Source organism: Triticum urartu, chromosome 7A (assembly GCF_056163025.1).
Source record: "Triticum urartu cultivar PI428250 chromosome 7A, HENAU_Tu73, whole genome shotgun sequence".
Classification (NCBI taxonomy): Eukaryota; Viridiplantae; Streptophyta; class Magnoliopsida; order Poales; family Poaceae; genus Triticum; species Triticum urartu.
In genome coordinates this window covers 498489665-498505809 of record NC_141879.1, presented here as the reverse complement: position 1 = coordinate 498505809, position 16145 = coordinate 498489665, and the positions used below count along the sequence as shown (strand labels likewise).

The 16145-nt window shown below is 46.4% G+C and overlaps 1 protein-coding gene across 1 annotated transcript in view; it reads right to left on the bottom strand.

The window, feature by feature from the left end:
* Positions 1-15942, bottom strand: part of LOC147960124 (E3 ubiquitin-protein ligase SINA-like 10) — a 49032-nt gene extending 33090 nt beyond the window's left edge. Inside the window, exons 1-2 of the mRNA XM_087533158.1 lie at positions 15859-15942; positions 15386-15776 (exon numbers count right to left, since the gene is read on the bottom strand). Of these exons, the coding sequence (XP_087389284.1) occupies positions 15386-15776; positions 15859-15942 (475 nt within the window). The remainder of the gene's footprint in view (positions 1-15385; positions 15777-15858) is intronic.
* Between the last annotated feature and the right edge of the window lie 203 nt (positions 15943-16145).

Here is a 16145-nt window from a genome sequence, read left to right as displayed (position 1 = left end):
CACATACACTTGTACTCTGAGTTTAGTATGTTATACAGGAAGAGAAGAGGTGCACGCACGCACTTGTCCTCTCTCACACACACATCTGTAGCTATGAATTGTAGTGTTCTCAACCATCCGATTGGCTCTATCATAGGTTTCATGTTGCTTGCTACCTCTTGAGCACTGCGTTGGATTTCCTTGAAGAGGAAAGGATGATGCAGCAAAGTAGCATAAGTATTTCCCTCAGTTTTTGAGAACCAAGGTATCAATCCAGTAGGAGGCTACGCGCGAGTCCCTCGTACCTGCACAAAAAAAATAACTCCTCGCAACCAACACGATAAGGGGCTGTCAATCCCTTCACGGTCACTTACGAGAGTGAGATCTGATAGATATGATAAGATAATATTTTTGGTATTTTTGTGATAAAGATGCAAAGTAAAATAAAAGCAAAGTAAAAAAGCAAAGGAAATAACTAAGTGTTGGAAGATTAATATGATGAAGATAGACCCGGGGGCCATAGGTTTCACTAGTGGCTTCTCTCAAGAGCATAAGTATTTTACGGTGGGTGAATGAATTACTGTTGAGCAATTAACAGAATTGAGCATAGTTATGAGAATATCTAGGTATGATCATGTATATAGGCATCACGTCTGAGACAAGTAGACCGACTCCTGCCTGCATCTACTACTATTACTCCACTCATCGACCGCTATCCAGCATGCATCTAGAGTATTAAGTTCATGAAAACAGAGTAACGCCTTAAGCAAGATGACATGATGTAGAGGGATAAATTCATGCGATATGATAAAAAAACCCATCTGTTATCCTCGATGGCAACAATACAATACATGCCTTGCTGCCCCTACTGTCACTGGGAAAGGACACCGCAAAATTGAACCCAAAGCTAAGCACTTCTCCCATTCCAAGAAAGATCAATCTAGTAGGCCAAACCAAACTGATAATTCGAAGAGACTTGCAAAGATAACCAATCATACATAAAAGAATTCAGAGAAGATTCAAATATTGTTCATAGATAATCTTGATCATAAACCCACAATTCACCGATCTCAACAAACACACCGCAAAACGAAGATTACATCGAATAGATCTCCACAAGAGAGCGGGAGAACATTGTATTGAGATCCAAAAAGAGAGGAGAATCCATCTAGCTAATAACTATGGACCCGAAGGTCTGAGGTAAACTACTCACACTTCATCGGAGAGGCTATGGTGTCGATGTAGAAGCCCTCCGTGATGGATGCCCCCTCCGGCGGAGCTCCGGAACAGGCCCCAAGATGGGATCTCGTGGATACAGAAAGTTACGGCGGTGGAATTAGGGTTTTGGCTCCGTATTTGATCGTTTGGGTGTACATAGGTATATATAGGAGGAAGGAGTACGTCGGTGGAGCAACAGGGGGCCCACGAGGGTGGAGGGCGCGCCTGGGGGTAGGCGCGCCCCCCTACCTCGTGGCTTCCTCCTTTGTTTCTTGACGTAGGGTCCAAGTCTCCTGGATCATGTTCGTTCCAAAAATCACGTTCCCGAAGGTTTCATTCCGTTTGGACTCCGTTTGATATTCCTTTTCTGTGAAACTCTGAAATAGGCAAAAAAAACAGCAATTCTGGGCTGGGCCTCCGATTAATAGGTTAGTCCCAAAAATAATATAAAAGTGGATAATAAAGCCCAATAATGTCCAAAACAGTAGATAATATAGCATGGAGCAATCAAAAATTATAGATACATTGGAGAGTATCAAGCATTCCCAAGCTTAATTTCTGCTCGTCCTCGAGTAGGTAAATGATAAAAAAGATAATTTTGATGCGGAGTGCTACTTGGCATAATTTCAATGTAATTCTTCTTAATTGTGGTATGAATATTCAGATCCGAAAGATTCAAGATAAAAGTTCATATTGACATAAAAATAATAATACTTCAAGCATACTAACTAAGCAATTATGTCTTCTCAAAATAACATGGCCAAAGAAGTTCATCCCTACAAAATCATATAGTTTAGTCATGCTCCATTTTCGTCACACAAGAATGCTCTCATCATGCACAACCCCAATGACAAGCCAAGCAATTGTTTCATACTTTAGTAATCTCAAACCTATAAACTTTCACGCAATATATGAGCGCGAGCCATGGACACAGCACTATGGGTGGAATATAATATGATGATGGGGGTTATGTGGAGAAGACAAAAAAGGAGAAAGTCTCACATCAACGAGGCTAATCAATGGGCTATGGAGATGCCCATTGATTGATGTTAATGCAAGGAGTAGGGATTGCCATGCAACGGATGCACTAGAGCTATAAATGTATGAAAGCTCAACAAAAGAAACTAAGTGGGTGTGCATCCAACTTGCTTGCTCACGAAGACCTAGGGCACTTGAGGAGGCCCATTGCCAAGTTCTAGAATGAAAAATTCCCACTAGTATATGAAAGTGACAAAACAAAAGACTCTTTATCCTGAAGATTATGGTGCTACTTTGAAGCACAAGTGTGGCAAAGGATAGTAGGATTGTCCCTTCTCTCTTTTTCTCTCTTTTTTGGGCCTTCTCTTATTTTTTGATGGCCTTTCTCTCCCTTTTTTTAATTCCTCACTTGGGACAATGCTCTAGAAAATGATGATCATCACACTTCTATTTATTTACAACTCAATGATTACAACTCGATGCTAGAACAAAAGATGACTCTATATGAATGCCTCCGGCGGTGTACCCGGATATGCAATGAACCAAGAGTGACATGTATGAAAGAATTATGAACGGTGGTTTTGCCACAAATACTATGTCAACTACATGATCATGCTAAGCAATATGACAATGATGAATGTGTCATGATGAACGGAATGGTGGAAAGTTACATGGCAATATATCTCGGAATGGCTATGGAAATGCCATAATTGGTAGGTATGGTGGCTGTTTTGAGGAAGATATAAGGAGGTTTATGTGTGAAAGAGCGTATCATATCACGGGGTTTGGATGCACTGGCGAAGTTTGCACCAACTCTCAATGTGAGAAAGGGCAATGCACGGTACCGAAGAGGCTAGCAATGATGGAAGGGTGAGAGTGCGTATAATCGATGGACTCAACATTAGTCATAAAGAACTCACATACTTATTGCAAAAATCTACAAGTCATCAAAAACCAAGCACTACGCGCATGCTCCTAGGGGGATAGATTGGTAGGAAAAGACCATCGCTCGTCCCCGACCACCACTCATAAGGAGGACAATCAAAGAACACCTCATGTTTCAAATTTGTTACATAACGTTTACCATACGTGCATGCTACGGGACTTGCAAACTTCAACACTAGCATTTCTCAAATTCACAACTACTCAACTAGCACGACTTTGATATTATTACCTCCATATCTCAAAACAATCATCAAGCATCAAACTTCTCTTAGTATTCAAAACACTCATAAGAAAAAAAATTACTAATCTTGAATACCTAGCATATTAGGATTATTTAAGCAAATTACCATGCTATTTAAGACTCTCAAAATAATCTAAGTGAAGCATGAGATATCAATAGTTTCTATAAAACAAATCCACCACCGTGCTCTAAAAGATATAAGTGAAGTACTAGAGCAAAACTATATAACTCAAAAGATATAAGTGAAGCACATAGAGTATTCTAACAAATTGCAAATCATGTATGGCTCTCTCAAAAGGTGTGTACAGCAAGGATGATTGTGGTAAACTAAAAAGCAAAGACTCAAATCATACAAGATGCTCCAAGAAAAACACATATCATGTGGTGAATAAAAATATAGCTCCAAGTAAAGTTACCGATAGAAGTAGACGAAAGAGGGGATGCCTTCCGGGGCATCCCCAAGCTTTGGCTTTTAGGTGTCCTTAGATTATCTTGGGGGTGCCATGGAAATCCCCAAGCTTAGGCTCTTTCCACTCCTTGTTCCATAATCCATCAAATCTTTACCCAAAACTTGAAAACTTCACAACACAAAACTTAAAGTAGAAAATCTCGTGAGCTCCGTTAGCGAAAGAAAACAAAAGACCACTTCAAGGTACTGTAATGAACTCATTATATATTTATATTGGTGTTAAACCTACTGTATTCCCACTTATCTATTGTTTATAAACTATTTTACTAGCCATAGATTCATCAAAATAAGCAAACAACACACGAAAAACAGAATCTGTCAAAAACAGAACAGTCTGTAGTAATCTGTAGCTAGCGCAAGATCTGGAACCCCAAAAATTCTAAAATAAATTGCTGGACGTGAGGAATTTATCTATTAATCATCTTCAAAAATAATTAACTAAATAGGACTTTCCAAATAAAAATGGCAGCAGTTCTCGTGAGCGCTAAAGTTTCTGTTTTTTACAGCAAGATAACAAGACTTTCCCCAAGTCTTCCCAACGGTTCTACTTGGCACAAACACTAACTGAACACAAAAAACACAACCAAAACAGAGGCTAGGTAAATTATTTATTTAATAACAGCAAGGAAAAATATTGGGTTGTCTCCCAACAAGCGCTTTTCTTTAAAGCCTTATAGCTAGGCATTGATAATTTTAATGATGCTCACATGAAAGACAAGAATTGAAGCACAAAAGGAGCATCATAAAGCATGTGACAAACACATCTAAGTCTAACATACTTCCTATGCATATGCATCTTATAGGCAAACAAATTACCAAGGCAAGCAAAAACTAGCATATGCAAGGAAGCGGAAAGAAACAATAGCAATCTTAACATAATGAGAGGTAATTTAGTAACATGAAAATTTCTACAACCATATTTTCCTCTCTCATAATAATTGCATGTGGGATCATAAGAAAATTCAACAAAATATCTATCACATAAAATATTTTCAACACGATCCACATGCATGCAAATTTGACACTCTTCCAAAATAGTGGGATTAACATTAACTAAATTCATGATCTCTCCAAACCCACTTTTATCAAAAATTTCATAAGATTGAACATTATCAAAATATGTGGGATCTAAAGTTGACACTCTTCCAAACCCACTTTCAGTATTATTGCAAACACTATTATCAATCTCATAATCATCATGGGGAGTAAATAAATTCTCAAGATCAAAAGAAGAATCACCCCAATCATGATCATTGCAACAAGTAGAGGACATAGCAAAAATAGCATCCCCAAGCTTAGGGTTTTGCATATTATAAGCACAATTGACATTAATAGAATTTATACTATCGTCATTGCAATCATGCTTTCTATTCAAAAATCTATCATGAATCGCTTCATAAAGTAATTCATCATACTTTTCAGATTCACGAATTTCAAGCAAAACCTTATAAAGATAATCTAGTGCACAAAACTCACTAGCAATTGGTTCATCATAATTGGATCTCTTAAAAAGATTAGCAAGCGGATGAGGATCCATAGATCTTAGGTTCTCTGTTTAGTAATAAATAAACAACTATACCAACCAAACGATCAAATGAGCCAAGACATAAAAGCAAACAAAAAGACGGACAGAAGAAGGGCGAATAAAACGGCAAGGGAGAATTGGGGGAGAGGAAAACGAGAGGCAAATGGCAAATAATGTAATGGAGGAGATAAGGTTTGTGATGGGTACTTGGTGTGTTGACTTTTGCATAGACCTCCACGGCAACAGCGCCAGAAATCTTCTTGCTACCTCTTGAGCACTGCGTTGGATTTCCTTGAAGAGGAAAGGATGATGCAGCAAAGTAGCGTAAGTATTTCCCCCAGATACACCTCGCCAGGCCCTACCGTGCCAGCCACGTGTCAGGGCGGGGCTGTACACGCCCCGGGGGCTCCTCCCGGAGGGGGGGCCCTCCCACGTACTAGTGGAAGAACCATGCTCCGTGCTGGCTGACGACACTGCCGAGGAGCGGCTATGCCCGTACACATACGGTAGCGCTATGCTCCGCGCTGGTGATAAACAACTAAGGGTGGCCCCCGGGCCGCACCAACCTCAGGGAGCCCAGAGCTCAGTTTCTAGCCTCATCGTAACGCCTCCCCTCGGGAGCGCCGCGTGAGGGGGCTGGGCACGGGGGCTGCACCTGGGTCACACCCAGACGCACGCCGCCCAGCCAGGTCCCCCCGGGCCTGGTTCGTCACGCGTCTCTCCCCGAGCGGAGCCAAGGTACGAAGGCCATTTGAGCATCAAGGGGGACTCCTGAGCATCGCGACTCAGGAGCCTAACTGGTCACGTAGCCCCTCACTCCATGGCCCCGTCCTAGTTTCCGGTCGGGACCAACGCTAGGTGAGGCACGTGCGCGGCCGGGCTCTGCAGACGTAGAACGGTAGATCCACCCGCATCACACCTCCCTACTTGTTGTTCGTGCGCCAAGGGGGACTCCTGAGCATCGCGACTCAGGAGCCTAACTTGTCACGTGGCCCCTCACTCCTTGGCCCCATCCTGGTTTCCGGTCGGGACCAACGCTGGGTGAGGCATGCGCGGGGCCGGGCTCTGCCGGCGTAGAACATAAGCAAGTAGGAAGGAAAGGCACAAATTTCAAGGAATTCGAAAGCAAATATTACAGTCCACACTGTTATCTCAATGCCAAACGCAAGTTTAAACGCCTCCCCGAGGCATGATACATGTGCAGGAATTAAAGGCAGGACAGGAGTCACGACGGAGTCACTTGTCGGCAATGGAGCAGCGCGGATTGGGTACGCCTCACGGAGCGGTGGGGTCGGCAGCGCCTTGCTTCGGCTTGGTGCTGAAGGCCCGGAACTTCCCCAGCAGGGCCTCTGCGCGACCCTTCACGGCCTCGGCAGCGGCACACTCGCCGCTCACTGGCTCCAGCAGGCTGTCGAGGTCGACACCAGGATCGCGAAGGTAGATGTGGGTGAGGACCCGCGTCAGTGCTACAGAAGACAGGACATGCGCCTCGGCCTCGGCCGTGGGGCCAAGGCCAAGGGCGACATCTTCAAGAGCGTGAACCAGGAAGGGAAGCAGCTTGGCGGGGCCGTCCTCGGCGCCAGCCAGTGGGCTCTCCAGGCCGCTGTCGTAAAGCGTCCTCAGTGAGGAGCGAGCCCTTGCCTCCATCTCCGTGAAGGCCACGCGGTCCTCGGCAAGAACCAGGGCCTCGTCGTCCAGCTTGGCCTTCCTCGCCCCCAACTCCTGCTCCAGCTTGCCTAGGCGGTCGCGGCGTTTCTTGAGCTTGACCTCCCTCTCCTTGAGAGCCGCCTCGCGAGCCTTCACGCCTTCTTCCTGCTCTTGGCGAAGGCGGACCTCGTTCGCGAGCTAGTCCCGCAAATCTTGCAGTTCGCCCTCCAGCGCCATGCAACGTCCATGGACGTCGACCACCTCCCCCAGGGCTGCGTCACGAGCAGCCTTCGCCTCAAGGACGGCCTGCTTCTCCTCGTCGCATGCCGTCGAGGCCTGTACCAGTGCCGCCCGAATCGAAGAGTCGGAGCGAACCCATCCTGAAGCCAGCTCCAAGCGCCTGGCCAACAAGCGGGGTCGGCGCCAAGAAGATCCTGACGCAGTCGGTCCAGCTCAGCAACAACACGATCCAGAACGGCAGAAGGAGTCGGAGAGATAGCAGCTGGTGGAGTAGGAGGAGAAGGCGGCAGCGCGGCCACAGCATCTTGAGGCGGAGTCTGCCGCGCCCCGACAGCTGTAGTGGCGGCGGCAGGCAAGAGCACCTCGGGAGCCACTTGGGCCGTGGGGGCTGAGCTCGCCCCAGCCGGCTCAGCCAGGCCTCGCGAGGACGACCGGGCAGGAGAAGCCTGTGCGTCGCGGTCACCCTCCTTCGCGGGCAGAAGCGCTGCCACGGATGGAACCTCGGGAGCTCCCTTCGGCTTCTTTGCTGCGGGCGCTAGCCTATCCAAGAGATGCGGACGTCAAGCCTCAGAAGCAGAGCAAGAGATAAAGACAAGAATCGAATGCTTACGGGTCGTCGCCAGTGAGCTCAAGCGGCCTCCGGCCAAATTTGAAGCCTAAAAGCCGGCTGGAAGGGTTAACCTCGGGAAGCTTGGAGGCGGAAGGTGCGTCTGCGGTCCGCCCCAGGGCCGGGGCAGACCCGCGGGAGATCAGCCCGGTCCTGTCCTTCTTCGGGATCGGGGGCGAGCTCCCGCCGTCCTGCTCGTCATTGTCCTCGTCGTCGTCTTCGTCGTCATCCTCGTCGTCATCGCTCGGAGAGAGGCGGAGAACGCGGGACCTGCGCGGAGGAGGGGAGCCCTCGACTCTCCGTCAGTCGCCTCGGAGTCAGGCCCTTTTCCCCGCTCCCCTCCTTCCTCCTCTTCGCTGGAGTCGTCGGAGGGCACGTCCACTGGTTCCTCAGGAGTTTCCACGGGCACGGGCCCATCCCCGTTGAATACGGGCATGGACTCCACTACCTGCTCCCAGTCGTCACGGAGGAACAAGGGCGTAGGAGCGCCCGCCAACCTCGCCACATCGCCCCCGACCAGAGATTGGAGGACCACAGCCAGATCTCCGTCGGCTAGGGCCGCGGGGTTCGGACGGGGCCTCCAGTCGGAAGTGAGTACTGCCGAAGCGGAGCCAGCTGGTGCTCCAGGAATTCCCTCAGCAGTGACGCGTCGGTCAGCTTCGCTGCCGCCATATTGGCCGGCCTCAGATCCGCGTCCATCTTCTCCAACATCAGCTTCGCGCGGGGGTCCGTGAGCTCCGCTCGATCCCAATCGCTGGAGTTCGTGGGCTGCTCCGTGGGCAAGATCAGCCGAGGGTGGATGCGCCCAGCATCCACCAAGACCCACTTGCTCCTGAAGCCCTCAATCCTTTTCTCGGGGTTCGAAATGGCAATGGCGCCACCGTACGCGACGAAGCTCGCGCACGCAGAAGCAGTACCATGAGAGGTCCGGAGGTAGAAGTAGTGGCGCAGCAAGGCCACTGAGGGCTGCACCCCTACGTGAGCCTCGTAGTAATAGGCGAAGATTGCCAGGAGAAGGACGGAGTTGGGGTGGAGATGCAGGGCTTGCAGCTTATAGTGGCGGAGGACAGAGAAGAAGAACTCGGAGAAGGGAGGCACCAGGCCAGCAGCAATGGCACTTACGAAGAGCGGATAGAAGGTGCTCCCTTGACCCTCAGGGGTGGCGGAGCCGGCTTTAAACACCTTCGCCCCGTTGATGCCCCGCGCCGTCGCCATCCGGCGCAACCGGGCAAGGCTCGCCTCCGACACGTTCGGCGGGTCCAGGGCAGACGAGTACCAAGCTACGGCCGGGGGCTGACGAGGTGCCATGGCTTCCTAGGTCACACGGTCGGAGTGGATCTGGAAATTTTGGAGGAAGGAAGGAGAGACGCAAGAAAGGGGATCTGAGCAGCAACCGGGGAAAGCAAGAAGCAAAGCCTAGGTGGATGCCGCTCCTTTATCAACTCGCGCGGTTGCTAAGGTGCCCACGTCCAATCAACCGCCACGCGGCGCCCAAGGCCGCAGGCTGTTAGGGCCCGCGGCGCTTCGCTCTTGCCCTTCCGCCTCCCTGCACGGCCAAGTCCGGGCGCGCCTTGGGCCCTGGGGCTACTGTCGGTGTTCTGGGAACGGGGGTCCCCAGACTTGCCTGCCTGCGGCCTGCGGCATGGCTCAAAGGGGGGCCCAGCGCGGCCCATCTTCACCAACACAAACCCAAGACCCTCGCGAGGGGCCAAGTCTCGCGGGGCGGATGATGCAGAGCTTCCTCAGGCACGGCCTCGTTAGGCTGGCTCACGAGGAGGCGGAGAGACCAAGGCAGGATACCTCACGAGGTGCCTGTGATGCAAGCCATGACGACCAAGGGCGCCAGGCGGGTGCCACCCCGCGCAGTGTCCTCCTTTCCCCTTTGGTGCAAAGGGGGCAAGCGCAGCCGTGGAGTACCGAGGCATCAGGCAAAGGTTGCCATTTCGGTGCAACGAGACCAAGACCAGGAGGACTACGAGATGGAGGTCACCGTGGAGCCCAAGACGGCGTCATCACCAGAGCTTTGCGCAGGCGAAGACTACTTTTGTCAGGATAGCTGATATTTGGGAAGAGGACCAGGGCCTCTATAAATAGGATCAGCCACCCGTGAGAGGGAAAGGGAGATCGGAGGGGTTCGAGGAAGGAGGCTCTTTAGAGAGAGGTTTCGATCAGAAAGAGAGAGAGAGAAAGGTGTCTGAACTCCTCCCAGCAGTTCATCGCCCCAGCCAAGAACAGACCCTCGCGAGGCTGTTCTTCCTTGTATTGTTCGTCATCATCAGCCCAAGAGGCAATCCACCACACCACACACTGGAGTAGGGTATTACACCACAACGGTGGCCCGAACCAGTATAAACCCTGTGTCTCTTGTGTTGTTCTTTCCACAGTTTAGATCTTAGCGAGGCGGAGGGGTGCAGGTAGGTAGGAGGCGAAATCTCCGCGTGCACCCCAGTGTTTGAACCTCAAGGGTCAGCCGGAACCCGAAATCTGACAGATTGCTCCTCTTACCGATGCTGAATCTTGTGAAATCAATGCTGCTTTGTTGAATCTTGTTATGAAAGATCAATTCGCCGGCCTTCCTAGTGAAGATGCCGCTACTCATCTGAATAGCTTCGTTGATTTATGTGATATGCAAAAGAAAAACGATGTCAATAATGATGTCGTTAAATTGAAGCTATTTCCTTTTTCGCTTAGAGATCATGCTAAAGCTTGGTTTTCGTCTTTGCCTAAGAATAGTATTGATTCATGGAACAAGTGCAAAGATTCTTTTATCTCTAAGTATTTTCCTCCCGCTAAGTTCATCTCTCTTAGAAACGATATTATGAACTTTAAACAACTTGATCATGAACATGTTGCACAAGCTTGGGAGAGAATGAAATTAATGATACGTAATTGCCCTACTCATGGTTTGAATTTGTGGATGATTATACAAAAATTTTATGCCGGATTGAATTTTGCTTCTTGAAGTCTTTTAGATTCGGCCGTGGGTGGAAATTTTATGGAAATAACTTTAGGAGATGCTACTAAACTCCTAGATAATATTACGGTTAATTATTCTCAATGGCAATACCTAGATCTATCCTCGCTTTTATGCCTAGCTAGGGGCGTTAAACGATAGCGCTTGTTGGGAGGCAACCCAATTTTATTTTTATTCCTTGATTTTTGCTCCTGCTTAGTAATAAATAAATTATTTAGCCTCTGTTTTGGTTGTGTTTTTTGTGTTTAATTAGTGTTTGTGCCAAGTAGAACCATTGGGAAGACTTGGGGAAAGTCTTGTTGAACTTGCTGTAAAAAACAGAAACTTTAGAGCTCACGAGAAATGCTGTCATTTTTATTTGAAGAGTGATATTTAGTTAATTATTTTTGAAGATGATTAATAGATAAATTCCTCACATCCAGAAATTTATTTTAGAATTTTTGGGGTTTCAGATCTTGTGCTAGCTACAGATTACTACAGACTGTTCTGTTTTTGACAGATTCTATTTTTCGTGTATTGTTTGCTTATTTTGATGAATCTATGGATAGTAAAATAGTTTATAATCCATAGAGAAGTTGGAATACAGTAGGTTTAACACCAATATAAATAAAGAATGAGTTCAATACAGTACCTTGAAGTGGTCTTTTGTTTTCTTTCGCTAACGGAGCTCACGAGTTTTCTATTTTGAGTTTTGTGTTGTGAAGTTTTCAAGTTTTGGGTGAATTCTTTTGATGGATCATGGAACAAGGAGTGGCAAGAGCCTAAGCTTGGGGATGCCCATGGCACCCCCAAGATAATCCAAGGACACCAAAAAGTCAAAGCTTGGGGATGCCCCGGAAGGCATCCCCTCTTTCGTCCACTTCCATCAGTAATTTACTTGGAGCTATATTTTTATTCACCAACATGATATGTGTTTTGCTTGGAGCGTCTTATATTATTTGTGTCTTTATGTCTTAGTATGCCACAATCATCCTTGCTGTACACACCTTTTGAGAGAGCCATACATGAATTAAAATTTGATAGAATACTCTATGTGCTTCACTTATATCTTTTGAGCTAAATAGTTTTGCTCTATGTGCTTCACTTACATCTTTTGAGCTAGATAATTTTCTCTATGTGCTTCACTTATATCTTTTGAGTGTTATTATTTTTCTCTATGTGCTTCACTTAGATCTTTTAGAGAACGGTGGTGGATGTGTTTTAAAGAAACTATTGATCTCTCATGCTTCACTTAAATTATTTTGAGAGTCTCTTAATAGCATGGTAATTTGCTTAATAATAATATGCTTGGTATTCAAGATTTGTGAAACTTTATTTTGAGTGTGTTGAATACTAAGAAAAGATTGAAGCATGATAATTGTTTTGAGATATGGAGGTGATAATATTAAAGTCATGCTAGTTGAGTAGTTGTGAATTTAAAGAATACTTGTGTTAAGGTTTGTGATTCCCGTAGCATGCACGTATGGTGAACCGTTATGTAACAAAGTCGGAGCATGATTTATTTATTGATTGTCTTCCTTATGAGTGGCGGTCGGGGATGAGCGATGGTCTTTTCCTACCAATCTATCCCCCTAGGAGCATGCGCGTAATACTTTGCTTTGATAACTTCTAGATTTTTGCAATAAGTATATGAGTTCTTTATGACTAATGTTGAGTCCATGGATTATACGCACTCTCACCCTTCCACCTTTGCTAGCCTCTCTAATACTGTGCACCTTTCGCCGGTATCATACACCTACCATATACCTTCCTCAAAACAGCCACCATACCTACCTATTATGGCATTTCCATAGCCATTCCGAGATATATTGCCATGCAACTTTCCACCATCTAGTTCATCATGACATATTCATCATTGTCATATTGCTTAGCATGATCATGTAGTTGACATAGTATTTGTGGCAAAGCCACCGTTCATAATTTCTTCATACTTGTCACTCTTGATTCATTGCATATCCCGGTACACCGCCGGAGGCATCCATATAGAGTCATACTTTGTTTTAGAATCGAGTTGTAATCATTGAGTTGTTAATAAATAAAAGTGTGATGATCATCATTCAATAGAGCATTGTCCCAAATAAAAAAAAAGAGAAAGGCCAAAGAAAAAAAGAAGGCCCAAAAAAAGGGCAATGCTACTATCCTTTTTCCACACTTGTGCTTCAAAGTAGCACCGTGATATAGCGAGTCTCATATATTGTGCTTCAAAGTAGCACCATGTTCTTCATATAGAGAGTCTCATATGATTGTCACTTTCATATACTAGTGGGAATTTTACATTATAGAACTTGGCTTGTATATTCCAATAATGGGCTTCCTCAAAATTGCCCTGGGTCTTCGTGAGCAAGCAAGTTGGATGCGCACCCACTAGTTTCTTTTGTTGAGCTTTCATACACTTATAGCTCTAGTGCATCCGTTGCATGGCAATCCCTACTCACTCACATTGATATCTATTGATGGGCATCTCCATAGCCCATTGATACGCCTAGTTGATGTGAGACTATCTTCCCCTCCTTTTTGTCTTCTCCACAACCACCATTCTATTCCACCTATAGTGCTATATCCATGGCTCACGCTCATGTATTGCGTGAAGATTGAAAAAGTTTTGAAAAAGTTAGAGTATGAATCAATTGCTTGGCTTGTCATCGGGGTTGTGCATGATTTGAATACTTTGTGTGGTGAAGATGGAGCATAGCCAGACTATATGATTTTGTAGGGATAACTTTCTTTGGCCATTTTATTTTGAGAAGACATAATTGCTTTGTTAGTATGCTTGAAGTATTTAATTTTTATGTCAATATAAAATTTTGTGTTGAATCTTTCTAATCTGAATATTCATACCACAATTAAGAAGATTTGCATTGAAATTATGCCAAGTAGCACTCCGCATCAAAAATTCTTTTTTATCATTTACCTACTCGAGGACGAGCAGGAATTAAGCTTGGGGATGCCTGATACGTCTCCGACGTATCTATAATTTTTGATTGCTCCATGCTATATTATCTACTGTTTTGGACTATATTGGGCTTTATTTTCCACTTTTATATTATTTTTGGGACTAACCAATTAACCGGAGGCCCAGCCCAGAATTGTTGTTTTTTGCCTATTTCAGTGTTTCGGATAAACGGAATATCAAACGGAGTTCAAACGGAATAAAATCTTCGGGAACGTGATTTTCTCACCAAACGTGATCCAAGAGACTTGGACCCTGCTCCAAGGAACAAAAGAGGCGGTCACGAGGGTGGGGGCACGCCCCCCTGCCTCATGGGCCCCTCTTTGCTCCTTCGGCGTACTTATTCCTCCTATATATACACACGTACCCCCAAATGATCAGAACAGGAGCCAAAAACCTAATTCCACCACCGCAACTTTCTGTATCCACGTGATCCCATCTTGGGGCCTGTTCCGGAGCTCCGCCGGAAGAGGGCCATCATCACGGAGGGCTTCTACATCATCATAGCCTCTCCGATGAAGTGTGAGTAGTTTACCTAAGACCTTCGGGTCCATAGTTAGTAGCTAGATGGCTTCTTCTCTCTCTTTGAATCTCAATACAAAGTTCTCCCCCTCTCTTGTGGAGATCTATTCGATGTAATCTTCTTTTTGCGATGTGTTTGTTGAGACTGATGAATTGTGGGTTTATGATCAAGTCTATCTATGAATAATATTTGAATCTTCTCTGAATTCTTTTATGTATGATTGGTTATCTTTGCAAGTCTCTTCGAATTATCCGTTTGGTTTGGCCAACTAGATTGGTAGTTCTTGCCATGGGAGAAGTGCTTAGCTTTGGGTTCGATCTTGCGGTGTCCTTACCAAGTGACAGAAGGGGCAGCAAGTCACATATTGTATCGTTTCCATCGAGGATAACAAGATGGGGTTTATTTCATATTGCATGAATTTATCTCTCTACATCATGTCATCTTGCTTAAGGCGTTACTCTGTTTTTAACTTAATACTCTAGATGCATGCTGGATAGCGGTCGATGAGTGGAGTAATAGTAGTAGATGCAGAATCGTTTCGATCCACTTGTCACGGACGTGATGCCTATATACATGATCATGCCTAGATATTCTCATAACTATGCTCAATTCTGTCAATTGCTCAGAAGTAATTTGTTCACCCATCGTAGAATACTTATGCTCTTGAGAGAAGCCACTAGTGAAACCTATGTCCCCCGGGTCTATTCTCATCATATCAATCTCCATCACTTTAATCTTGCTTTTGCTTTTTACTTTGTCTTTACTTTTTACTTTGCATCTTTATACCAAAAATACCAAAAATATTATATCTATCAGATCTCACTCTCGTAAGTGACCGTGAAGGGATTGACAACCCCTAATCGCGTTGGTTGCGAGTAGCTATCGGTTTGTGCAGGTACGAGGGACTTGAGCGTGGGCTCCTACTGGATTGATACCTTGGTTCTCAAAAACTGAGGGAAATACTTACGCTACTCTGCTGCATCATCCCTTCCTCTTCGGGGAAAACCAACGCAATCTCAAGACGTAGCAACCGACACGGTGAAAGGCGCGCCGATGTCGAGCACGCCGCCGACCAATAAAACGCGCAACCGTCCTCCTCCGCGAACAGCAAGAGACGTGGCTCCAACAGTGGCACTTGCAGCTGGAGCACCTTGCCGTACTGGATCCTGTGCACGGGCATGGGATGCACGGTGCGGATGTGGTGGGAGAGTGCCGGCGGCGAGCCTTCGTAGCTGCGGACGAGCACGGGGCATTTGCAGGGCACGAGGGGACACACGCTCTGGTGATCGGCGAGCTTGTGGTAAGTGACGTAGAGCCCACAGCCTTCGTGCGGGCACTCCACCCTCACCGAGGAGAGGATAGTGTCCACCACCATGTTCCACACGTCGAAGCCACCACCGCGCTCGCACTTCTGGCACTGCCACTGGTTCCCGGGGTGCTCGACGCGATAGTCCGTGCAGGCCAGGTGCCCTCCCTTGCACTGCACAAATCAATCGAACAGCACATCAATCAAGAAACCTACACCTTGCTCAATCAACCGAACGGAGGAGGTGTATTCGAACCTCATACACAGGAGGCTTCAAGGGGCGAAGGAACAAGGGGCGATGGAGCAAGGTGAGGTCCATCAAAACCATAGAGAGCTCCATCGTCGGGTCCTATTCCATCTGCATGATCTCACCCTCCTCGGAGTTCTGCCCTCCTCGTGCACAACCATCCTCTCTTTATTAGGGCCGGGGCATCACAAAGATTTATCGTCACATATTCATACTACTTCAAGGTGCATTAAATCAACACATGCAAGTATCAAAAGGAGAGTCACGGCATGCATGCATGCGTTGTAATTAATGCA